The 12,886-nt window shown below is 38.2% G+C and overlaps 1 protein-coding gene across 10 annotated transcripts in view; it reads left to right on the top strand.

The window, feature by feature from the left end:
* MTUS1 (microtubule associated scaffold protein 1) overlaps positions 1 to 12,886 on the top strand; it is a 118,078-nt gene that overhangs the window by 31,889 nt on the left and 73,303 nt on the right. For all 10 annotated transcript variants that reach the window (XM_086888757.1, XM_086888763.1, XM_086888762.1 and 7 more), the window contains 2 exons: positions 1,556 to 3,724; positions 5,815 to 6,010. In XM_086888757.1, coding sequence (XP_086744883.1) covers positions 1,739 to 3,724; positions 5,815 to 6,010 — 2,182 coding nt within the window. In that variant the 5' untranslated portion in view covers positions 1,556 to 1,738. The remainder of the gene's footprint in view (positions 1 to 1,555; positions 3,725 to 5,814; positions 6,011 to 12,886) is intronic.

Below are 12,886 nucleotides of genomic sequence, written 5' to 3'. Positions count from 1 at the left end.
AAAGCATTTGTGCATAAGAGTGTTTTCTTTCCCCTGCTGTGGTTTCCAGAATGGTTTATATGATTTCTGTGAGGATTTAAACTTATTTGTTAAAGAATTAATCAAAAGTTGCATCTCTTCTCAGAACAAACTTGTTTCCCAAAGCAGTCTTTGATTCTTCTACAAAAATATGATTACAGAATTATTCTTTAATGTGCCTAATCAACATTGCTATACAAGAAATCTATTATTAGTAGTATTATTATTATAATCTTTTCTGATCTTGTTACAACTGTTTTGTATTGCATCCAGTATTGCCACCGTGGTTGAAACAGTGAAATAAGTCCAGATTTTAATGTAATTCTCATGTGAATTATGAGTTATTCTGCCCACCATCCATACTTAATCCTGACAGACATGTTCTGCTGCACCAAATTTCAAATATGTCATTACATCAGTATCCTTGTTTGAGGACACCACACTCTGATGTCTACATTTTTGTTTAAACACTACAGACCTGTTTGCTCATTATTTTTGATGACAAGTGTACTCCTTCGTGGTCTTTGATTGGAGAGTATAATCTTGTCATTCCAGACAGGTGAAGGGGTTCAACAGATGCTCGTTTTCTTCGGTTGGGAAGCTGATCTTGTCCATTAATGCATCTTCAGCCAGGTTGCCTTGTCCGATCCAGTGAACTTCTTCCCTCCTATTCAGGTTTTATTGCTCTGAAAGTGAACGTGCTTCTGACAGATTCTCCACCCACTGCAACCATTTGTTATAAATCTGAAGTTCTTCCTACCTCTGGTTGCATTTCTGGTACTAGGAGCCTTTTATGTGGAGTGCTACAGAGGTTATCCAGCTGCTTTGGACAGTTTGATGTTCTCTCTCATTCACATCCTTGTGGTTTTGGTACTTGGGCGCAGTCTTGTTAGGAACTTGTCACTATATGTTGCAAGGGCTCTGTGCTGTTCTTTGTGATTCTCCACCCCGTGTGTGATCAGTTGTCCTCCATTGTCTGTCCATGTCAATCCTGCCCCTTCACCTTTCCATAGGGTTTTGGGTGAGGATATATGGCTCTGCTCTGCTAGAGAGGACACTGGAATTGTTTCATCATTTGGCTAATCTCGTGTCTTCTTTATAGAAGATGGAGGCAGTTAACTGGTATGGAATTATTTTCCAGTGAGTGACTCTGAAGGGGTCCCACATGCATCTGTAGTTGCCCCACCAGCATGGGGGCAGTGTACTGCTGTAGCCCCAGAGCTGATCACCAACCTTCCTCTCTTTTCTTTATTTCATCTCAGGTGTCTTAAATTACCCTTTGAAAATCTTCAGCCACCTCTGCTATGCATTGCTGCCTTGAAGGGCAGGAAAAAAGCCTTCAATGCAGAAAAAAAACCAGTCTCTGGGGTTGTTATTGCTCTTCATCAAGGGATGAGGACTGAAGTTTTTCTTCACTGGGATTCTGAGTGTTGCTTCTATGTTGCTGCTCTGATGTCTGAAGACCAGAAACTTAGGAATGATTACTGTCTTAAAATCCTGGTTTGGCTAACTTTTTAAAATTTCTTTTTAATTCCAGAACATTTGAATCTTCTTGGGAAACATGGAAACAAAGAACTGCTTTTTAAATATATTTCAGGACAATTGACACATTCCAGGAAAAAGCAGTTGGTATTTTTTTCTGCAAAGTTTAGAAGAATCTGCATTCTCTGGGATTGTAAAGAATTATAAAATGAAAACGGTTTAAAATTTAGCCTTCAAAATGAATGTTGGGAAGTCTGATGACAAAGCAAGGAATGGCTTGAAGTCTTCCTTACTTATAAGGGATGAAAATGGAAATAGCTATGCATGTGACAGAAGTACACCTTCCTCAGAGAATTGTGCCACCAAGCTACATGGTAATTCAACTGACCAAAATATAGTGGCTGAGCATGAGGGTGATACCATTCTTGAAAATAAGGGTGACTTCAGAAGTCTTTTAAAACAACAGTGTATTCAAGTACTTGATCTGCAGAAGACACCTGGTAAATACAGCTGCACAGGACCTCTATTGGGAGATACAGATGCTGCACACAAGTCTTCTGTGGCTGAACAGACTTGTGTGTGTCCTTTGAACTGTGGCTTGGAAGCAGCGACAAGCTTAGTGAAAAGCGATTTTGCTATAGAAATGATGCAAAATCAGAGTATCAAACACTCAGTGCCTTACAATCAGACTGAATTTAAGTCTGTACTAACTCTTCCTGCTCCAGAGCAGAACATACAGTCCCTGAAAAATGACAGGGCATGCTGCCAGCTGAGCATATTGGATGTTGCTAATGTTACAGGTGAAAATCTGAGAACTGATCAAAATGATGACATGCATTTGGGAGAAACATTGATCTCTTCTGAAGTATGTATCAGTGAGAAATTTGATAGAACAAGCTCAGAAAGAACACCTAATTTCACCTGTGCAGGTGTTGAACACTATCAAAAAAACCCTAACAACACTGATAAAGAATCACAGGAAACAGAAACACAGGCTGTAGAACTACCTGCTGGATGTGTAGAGCCTTATAAGCAAGATTCATTATCACCATGCATTAATATTAATGAGGATGACCAAGTGAAATCCTTGCAGATTACTCCTTACCATGGTGAAGCTGGGAGTTCCAATGCTGAAATAGGCATGAGTAGTCTTGTAAATAGTGTGCACCTTCTCCCAGTAGATCAAATGGATGGAGAACAAGTATCAAACAAAACAAATGAACCATTAACCAAAGAAAAAAGTATCTCTGGAAACGCTGCTCTTCAGAATATGCACAACATTCCTTCTATATCTTGCAGTGTTCCAAAATTAAAGAAAACAGTTATGCCTGAGCTGAAATGCGAAGCAACTTTTGTGGTCTTCAGTCCAGCAGCTGATGAAAGCAATTCATCTCTATGTACTTCAACTCCTAAAGAACAATCAAAAAATAGGACTTTTTCTCTTTCAGCTTTGGAAGAACTTGGAGGCAAGTCTTCTAGACTAAGACCAAGTGAAACGTTTGTTGGAGGGCATAACAGAAGGTCTGGGCTTAAAGCTAGTTCAGATCAAAATGCAAGAAAACCAGTGGGCAGGTCTCCTACTGTATCAACAATAACCAAAGCAAAGAAATCAGAGATAGTTAGTTTTCCCAAACCTAATTTTAAAAATGTTAAACCAAAGGTTGTGTCTAGACCTGTGCTACAGCCTAGAGACAGTGCAGCATTAAAAGAGTCTCCCCAGTCCCCTCAACTATCATCTGTCTCCTCACCTTCAAGGGTTGGTTCTCCAAGGCAATTGTCCTCTATAAAAGTGCTGAAAAAAACCGTAGACCTGGCTAAAGATGCTAAGGTGGAAATGCCTGTAAATAAGCCCCATAAGCTGCATGTTAACAAACACCTCTTCACTAGCCAAGTCGGACATGCCACAACACATCCCAGAAACGCTTCCCACAAGGTTTCAAAAACACCTGTGTTAAAGCAAAGTTTGCAAGACATTGACAAAGCAAGTGCTTCCCATCCAGTGTGCTCCTTGGCTTCTGCTGTGCTTCCAGCATCTGGAGAGAACTCGAAAGAGATGTTAAATGATAAAATGGAAAGTTCAAACTCCTTAATGATGCCTTGTATTCAAAACATTGACCTGACCAAAGGTGGAAAAGAGCAAAGCAGCAACGTGGGAGTGCTTGTGGAAACAACATTGGTAAATGATATGGCAAATGAAACATTTGAGGTGCACTCTGTTCCTTTGGTAAGTTTTTTTGCTTTTATATTTACTTGTATGTTTTGTACACTTGCAAAATGAAATTCAGTATTGCACAGTGTGGAAATTATGAAATGGGTTTGGTGTCTACAAGTGTAACTGTAGCGTTGATTTCGATGTGGAGTTTCTCCCTAGTAAGGACGGTGAAGAAGTATTGCTTTACAGATTGGGTGCAGTTGGCCTCAACTGCAATTTAGTGTTTCCACCTTCATCTTAATTCATAACACAATTTTTTTAGTAAAATCCTTTTAAGACAATACAGTTTGTAAGATTTAGTCAACCCTGTAAAATTGCCTAGTGTAACTTAGTGAGGTTTTCTAAATACAGCTTTTAACGTATGTTTTTTTCAAGATTATTCTAGTGGTGCTATAACCTCAAATAGACATTAGAGATAAATTGCTGGTTTCGATATTTTCTTTCAGAATGTGCTGTAGAACTAAAGTACACTTTTTAAAATCAATTATGTAAATGTTGTGCATATATAAGCAGTAACAAAACCCAGAGACCAATAAGTTGCTCAAACATTTTATTTTTAACATCTTAATTTCACTGTCTCCTTTGTATAGTTTGGAAGTTTATTTGTTTGAAGTAGAGCCGGGACTCATTAGAATAGTTGGGAGTAGTCAGGAAATATTTCTCATGCAGAGGGCATATACCTGGTCTTAGGCAGTCAGCCAGCTGGAAGGTGCAAACTTCCTGGCCGGGAGGTATGCATGCACTGGTTGGTTGGGAAATATTTTGGGATGAGTCAGCTGCCTGTCACGAGAAATGTGCTGCTTTCAAATGCACTGAAGGAAGGTTAAAAGAAAAGGAATGGAGGGAAAGGAGGGACAACACTAGGGGTGGGTAGAGCAGGGTTTCAAGGGGTGTGGTAGGGACACAGAATTGGAGTCTCATTGCTTTTTGGATTCCCTTCTGTTGCTGGCTTGTGGGTTCAACAGCTTACATTATATTGGTGAAATGGAGGCAGCAGCTGTTACTGTAAAACTGTCATTGTCTGAATTTTTGACAGGCTTTACTAGTTTGCCAGAAAAATCCCAGTGAAGCTCAGTATATGGGGTAGCTACTTGGAACATTTTTGAAACTTTGTACAAGAAATTAAAAAGTACTATTATTTTTTAGAGTAATAATTTAACTTGAAAACCTAAGTAAACATGAGAGCAAGGATGCTCTGTTTTAATTCTATAGTCTTTAAGAGTTTGCATTTTTTATCAGTCCTTACTTTTGGTATGAAGAGTTGGAGAGAATGCTTTTAATTGATTCCATTGCCAAAAAGGAAAACTTTGTGATTTTAATTGTTCTGCTTGTAACTGGAGAAGCAATAGAGAAATTTCTATAAAAATGTGCAGTAGACAAATCAGCTATGTTAAATTTAAGAAGTGGTCTTCTTAAGTGGAAAAGTACAGATTAACATCTGAAAAGGAAGATTAGGATTGTAGTCAGAAATGGAGTTTGGTACTCCGACCGAATTGCTGCAATCAGCTTGGGTCACAGAAAAGCACATTAAGAGCTGAATCGTAAAGTGTATTTTTATAGGCTTGGAAGGAGTGGCCATGAACTAAAGGCTATGTAAACTGGAGCAAAAATTCTGTGTGAAATATAGATCTTTCACCTCAATGTGAAGGATTTTAAGCTGTTGTGACATGAGATTTAGACCAGGAAACTGTTACAAGGGCTGTGACATTTCAGGTAGTACAGGACAACTTCTCAGGACATTAACATGTGTAGTTTGTTGGTTAAGATCTTGAGATTAGGTGTAGTCATGTAGTTGAGTGGCTTAATTGGAGTTTGGGGAGGAAGAAGAAGAAATTCTGATGCAAAATGACCTCTGTAACTTCTTTTTAGTGTGTTGGTCATTACTAGTGGTTAGCTTCTAACTAATAGGTTTGCGTTGCTGAAGGCCACTCAGGAGATGGTTCTTGAGGTTCTGAGCTGCAGATGTGGACAATGGGATAAAGACTAAGCATGTTTCCTACTTGGGTGACCAGTATTTCATTACAGATGCTGCAGAGGGAGATCTTCAGTTTCTCACAGTGGTGGTGTGTAGGTTGTTGGCTTCTGTTTTTTTCTTAAAACAGACACCTTCTGTGAAAGATGGGACAACACAAGGGAAAAAAATACCAAAGAAAGATCAAATCACACTACGAAGTGTATTAGCTCCCAAGGTTAAAATGGTGCCATCTGTGTCAACCGTGAAGAGAGGATGTGAAAATAAAACTACCAGCACTATTAAAACACCTTCTCACAAAGAAGCTCTTCTGTCATCAAGCTCTGGTAAGAGAATTTTTCACTGGAATATTACCACTTAACCTGTTCCTTAAAATTAAGGTATCATACTTAATGTACTTTCTGACACAACTTTTAGGGTGATACAGAGCTGTATATCAGTGTTAAATACAATACTGTCAAAATTGTAAATTGCTAATACAGGGGCAAAAAGAAAAGGCAAGTTACAGTTGTACAGTCACATCTTGTACGGAGTGTGTGTAGGATACAATATTAAATATTATTTATATTTGGTTATATTACAGTATTTTGTGAAATTACAACTAAAATTACTTGAAGACAGAAAATAGAGTGCTCAGGTACAGTGCTCTTGTGACAAGCAACTGCATGCTATCCCAATGGGACTGAGTCTTTATTTCAGAACATAACATACTTTGTTCAACCTAATTTTAGTACAGCTCTATAGTTTTTAGAAAGGAGAGAACATAATTGAAGGTGAGACTACTGCTTGAGCTGCTAATTAAACTGAGACTGATTAATAGCAAGGGCCAGGATGAATCTCTCATCTAGTCTGTAGGCTGCTGTTCAGATCTCATGACTAGAAACTACATTCTGTACCTGTATTATAGGGATTCAGAAGTGCTCTGATAGGTTATGTGCTCGGTTTTTTTTAATGAAGTGTGGCAATGTAACTAGTTGCAAAGGTAGCCTGTCTATAAATGACTACACTAGAATGCACTGTAATTTGGAAAGTACACACCCAGCTATACCCAGTGAAACCTGTTCCTTTTTTTTTTTTTTTAACCCACTCAATCAAAGATTATAAAACAGTAAAAAATAGTTTCTTAATTATATATAGGTGGTGAAGTGTGATAAAATCTGTGTATGTATTCCTTTATGGGATGAGTCCCTCAAAGAAAGTGGGTATAAGCTATTCTTTCACTTGAGGCTTGCTCATGTGAGGCACTTGCACAGTGAACCAGGCACCAACCTGTAGGCTGCCAGTTTCTTGGAGAACTCATCACCCCTCTAAATACCAGCCTAGAGCTTCCTTGTCTGTAATTATGGCCTTAGAAGAAGAGAGATGGATATAGATATAGAGTTTTCCTTTAGGTTATTAATCCAGATAAGAGTTATGATACTATCACTAGAAATAAATGTAAGCATAGGTGAGTTATAGGACTAACTTCTTCCCTCCAGAAAAAAAGAAAAATTACATTTACTTTGAGAAGAAACAGAAGTAATTTGTTTTTGTTAATAAATAAAACATTTACTGACCAGATTTTTTTTTTAAAGATAAACCTGTCACTCCTTAACTAATCAATGTATATTGAAATTACAGTAGTCAGTGGAATAGTTTCCAAATTTTTCCTACTGAAAAAAGGCTGCTTAAACTAAAGGCATAAAGCGCCACTTTAACTAATTTCAGACTTGATGTGTGATCTGGTAAGACTGGAACTTTAATGCTGCACATGAGAAAACATTTGTTTTCTCCATGCCCTTTCCCCAGCCCCCTGTTCCTAGCTCACTGTTCGTAGCACATGCAGCCCTTCATATTGCTTATGCAGTGTCTTGGTGCTATAAAGTAGGATTTGATGCATTCAACTGTATCAGGCTAACTTCCCCATCCCTTACAAAAGGAGTTTTCAAACATGTATCCTTGCTCCCTGGCAAACCTTGTACTGATGGAAATCAGAGGATGGGGTTATGGGGTGGAATATGGGGCAAAGTATGAGTTATTTGGGATTGCTGATAAACCCCCAAAGTATTATGCATTCATACCTTTCAGGTAAAACCAGATCTACTGCTGCTTACCCCTTCTGTTTTTAACATTTTTGAAGTAAAACTGTACATACACTTTTTGTGACAAAGTGGCAGTCTGTAAACCAAACCCAGATACCTGTTTAGGCTAAAGCATTCCTGAAGGGAATAACTATTTTTTCCAGTGGAGTCATTTGAACACGTTGGTATTAAACTTCAGCCCCAAGATAAATCACTCAGTAGCTGTACAGTTGTTTGCTGTCAGGATTTTGTCAGACTATAGACAGACAAGCTAAATCCAGAAAGGAAAGGACTTCTGAAGGTCACCCAGTCCAGCCCCTGCTGCCTCTAACTGGGTCAGTACAGACTGACAGAATTCAGACTGTGTTGTTCAGCCATTTGTCAAGTTGAGTTTTAAAAATGTACAAATCCTAATAACTTGTTTCTTCCTGAGGTAGTAACATGTATGCAGCTATTTCTTAGCTAGTTACTCATGGTATTTGGATCACTGGGCGACAAAAGAGAAGTTTGTGTAGTTGAATCCATGAAATACTTTGAACAAGAAAAATGACAGTATGGCTCTATGTCAACTATCATATGTGTATGGTGAAGCACAGAAATAATGCCTCTGTCCAAAGTGTACTAGTGTGTGTATTATTCCTAGAATAATCAAGAGTTTGTGAGGACTGTGTTCACACAATGGTTGTTCAAGAAATGAAAATAAAAATGCCATATATAAAACACCAGTTATAAGATCCTTGCAACTTGTCAGGAGTTGAGATTTTGGTAATTTTTTTTCCACTTGTAAAACTTAAGTACTCACTGGTAACATACTAACCCAGTAGAAAGGATTTCTTCTCAGGAAATTTCCTGATTCTCACATGAACAGAAGACAGCAGAAGGACAGCAAAACACATATCCAAACACTGTATTTTTGTGAGGTTATTTGAAGAGTATATTAGGTTAGAAATAACTGGGGTTTTTTAATTTCAAAATGGTCGCTGAGCATTGTTCACCAGTAGTGGTGTATCTTAGCTGGAACTTGAAATTTTTGCTGAATTAGAAATAGGTTCTCTAAAAGATGAGCCTACCTTGATCCATTTCACCAGAGTGATTTGGGAAATGGTGAAGCCCCATTTCTGAAACTGTAACCAGATTTGCTGCAAGCTAGATGCCTCAAAATTATTTCTGTAACTATTTATCTCTTCATAAGAGGGGATGACATACTTCTCTATGGGCAGCTTTTCCATGGTGGTGTGTAGTTTTCTGTAGTATTGGATGGCAGGCAGTATGTCTTTTGCTATGTTTGTTTTCTGTTAATGAAAACATTTATTAGAATTCAAGACACAGAATAACATATTTGACTTACCCATTTTTACTGGAAGGGATATTTAATTTCAGAGCCCTAGCAGAGACTTTGAACTAGTTTCAGAATCAAAGCAACTGTTGTTTTTGTTCCCATGATACACATAGAGCCTTCTAATTTGGATGTACCATAGGCAGTGTGGAGGAGTAATAGCCTGATAACAGTTGAGGTGTTACGGTTTGTGAAGAGTCATGTCTTTGTGTCACTTGAAGAGAGGAGTTGAAGGGGATTGGAGAAGCCAAGGAGCTTTGGTGTTCCCATGGAACATCACTCCAAGATATTCTGCTGTCACACCTGCTCCAGCAACTGTGTATTACCCCCTGTGCAGTTGAACAAAAGCGCTGTGACAGTTTGAGCCATGGGAAATTATGTGAACAGCATCAAATAGGAAACTAAATGATTTACAGTAAATCTAAAGATGTGTATGCCCACTGATGCTTTTTTTTACCTTCTTTTACTGACTACAACCTATCTGAAATTATGTAAAGGAGAGGAGCTTTACCTGCAAGTAAGACTTCTGATATGCTATAACTTCATTTCCACTTCTGCCTTAAAATTACAGCATTGCTTTAAATCATTTCTCAGTGTAAGAAACTTCACGTTGTTCTTGATGTCTTAGCTCTGTCAAGATGATAGCTCTGTCCGGCCTTGTATGTAATTGGAACTGTTTGGGAATCTGAAGGTATCAGTAATACTATTCCTCTGCTTACTGTTAAACATTTGTAGAAATCAATGGAAACCATGTAAATCATCTGGGTAACAAAAATGTCTCTTGCTATCTGGTGTTTTTTTTTTTTTAACATTTGGGTACCCTTTTGTCTCTGATTTAAGTCACTGATATCCCTTCAGCAGTGTAGCGGCTCTGTGCTTTACTTATCATTTCCATAGATCTGATCCAGTGGTCACTCCCTTTTTTCTCTTGAGGGTATTTTCATAGCATTGAACAAGACCAGTAAAAACTTGAGTACAGAGAAGCATTAAAGTATGAATTCTGTGTTTCCTTAAAGATGTTTTTGATCCAGTGAGCCTTTTGCCTTATGACAAATTGATCATACTGAAGGACTTTGCCTGTGTTCTGCAACTACCAGAGGCATGGGAAAAATAATTCCTCAAATGCTATAGAAAATGCGTGTATGTAGGTTTAGTGATACTTTGAAATACTGATTTGCTTTTTACTTCATAATTGCTAAATTCCTTCAGTTGAATTTTGGCTTGATCATACATTAAATGTGTGATTGAGAGAAGCTTCCATAGTTAAAACCAGAACAAGCAGTGACAGATTAAGACTCAGTTTGTTATTGAGTGTTATTGCTGTTTATTGCACAAAGGCTTCTCAGATGGAAAATTCAAACCAAATGGTTTCAATCAGTTTTCATAAAGCTGGAGACATATAAACTTGGTAATTCAGGACTCCTTGGTATAGCTTTTTACAATACTAGTGAAGCAGTACCAAAACAATTTAGTTTTACTAAGTATTCCCACAGTCCTTGAGTCTTTGTTCTGACACTGAACTAGGAGCCAACCCAAATATAGTTACTGAAAATAATTTTTCAGCTTGTATCATTCCTGTTATCTACCATGTGACTCTTTAAAGCTGGATTGACATACTGCCAAGAGGAAACAAAATATTTAAAAAGACAAACATAACTTCCAGGTTCTCTGTATTGAAACAGTTGTGACTTTACTCAAAATCCTAGAATAGACAAAGAAAAACACCTTGTAAAGGTGTTCATGTATTTTCTCATAAACAAGTCTGGAATGCACTAGGGTCTACAAATAAGGGGTAAAATTTAGTTTCAGCCAGTCTTTTTATGCTTTTCTTTTACCAAGCAGCCATCTTCCTTTATGGATTCTAAAAGCAGGGTCCTCATTTACCTAAGATGATTATTTGCCCTTCTTAGTCCAGATTACAGGGTTTCAGTCTCCTTTTCAGTCTCTGTTTCTTTAATAGATATGTACTAATAAAAGCTTGTGTTAAAAGTGAACTTAAAACATGCATGTTCCCCTTCAGAGGTATAGGAAGGAGGAAACTAATAAGTGGGTCTCCACAGAACATAAGGTCTATAGCCCATAATATGACACAAAGCTTGTCCTTGATCTTTCTTCAGTCGTCTTAATCCAGACATTTCCACTGCATAGTGACTCTGTATCTCATAACCAGTTCTCTAAACTGGAGAAAAACTTACTCCATGTATCCAGAAGGACTTTTGTCTGGTAGATGAGTTTGTGAGTGTTCAGAAAACAGTGTTAATTGTGAGGGCCTGCGAGCCTTGCTGTTTATTGTTTCTCCAGTCACTTGAGTTGGACTTGCCTGGTAATGTTTCCAGTCTACCTTGCCCTCACTTCCTGGACATCCTCAACAGGAATGGTTTGCTGGCAGCGGCCTGGAGCAATATATTTACTTGTGCTGACTACTGACCATTTAACTCCTGACCCAGGTGTTGATCATTCAGCTACAAAATGGTCAATTCACAATTTGAAGCCAGAAAGGAGACATAGAATGATGTAATATGAATGTAGCTTTGTCAATTTGCTTTTAGCCTTGACTACACACACTATGAGAAAAACTTACCATACTTTGACACTTATTTTCTTTTGTTTTCATTAAGAAGGAACTCTTCCTGTGGTATAGGTTCCACTGGTGATTTTGCAAGCTTTTTATAGGTTTCATCATAAAAAAAGTATTTTGGAATAAAATACTTCCTAATTACCTTTGGAAGTCAAGTTGGCCATGAGAAACAAGTAGAAGTGAAAGGGTTTTTGTTTGTGAGGTAGTATGGTATCTGTTGCTATGAATGGTTTCAAAGCAAGCTGGTTTATTTATCTCTGAATAATCTGGATGTGGTTCTTGGAATTTTGAGCAGATGGGGGAGAAGAGGCAGAGGGAGTTGGAAATATTTGAGTTTATGGATAATTCAGATAATCTACTGGTTTTCAAAAGGGGGCATTTCATCCTGTCAGCTTTGTTTAAGGTACCATCAGTTACCACAGTTAGGGAAATAAATTTTTCATGTATGTTCCCAGACTTTTAACAGGCAATTTTGTGACTAGCCCCATTGAAATTTGAGTATGTTGTACCTGTACCAAGAAGCGTGATCGTACTTGCAGAGTCTGATTCTAACAGTCAGCATATTGACTCTGTCAGAAATGTGGATGTGCCTATAAGAATATTCTCCTTCAGGAGAGAGGTGTGCGCTACTTCCCTGCAGGGGAATTTCTTGGTGCCTAGTCATTTACTTGCAAGGACATGCTGGTGTGCCTTCAAATGACTCTGTACCTGTACAGCTTAGTTCTGAATTCTCTCAGGGTAGGGGTAAGAGAGGAGGGAAATACGCATAATTGTCAACGCATAATTGTAACAAGACGTTTGTATTTGTTTTGCTGCAGCAAACTTCCTCTTTCATTCAAGGATTTAATTCAAAAGATTTGTAGATAACGATAGCATGAGTTTTAAAGCTGAAATCTAAGCCAAATAAAATCCAGTGCCTAACATGAAGGGTGTGTGTGGTATGTAGAGATGGACAATAATGAAAAGCATGATTAGAAGGGGCTGGTGATTTTCTTTTGCCTCAGTTTACCATGCAGTACATTGATTAGATTTCTTGTGCCCAGTACTCCTGAACAGACAGAGCTTTACCATAGCTGTGTTAAAGCTAGTGGTTGGGATTGTGTTGTTTAAGTCAGCATGCAGCCTATGAGAGTCCCCTGGCAAAACCAGAGTGGGCAAGCTTTGCCACTGTGCCTGGGAAGCTGGTGTAAAACTATCTGCTGTCCCAAGACAGGCTTTCCCTGGAGTC

Source organism: Cyanistes caeruleus, chromosome 5, assembly GCF_971803275.1.
Source record: "Cyanistes caeruleus chromosome 5, bCyaCae1.hap1.1, whole genome shotgun sequence".
NCBI lineage: Eukaryota > Metazoa > Chordata > Aves > Passeriformes > Paridae > Cyanistes > Cyanistes caeruleus.
This window is presented reverse-complemented; position numbering and strand designations above follow the sequence as displayed.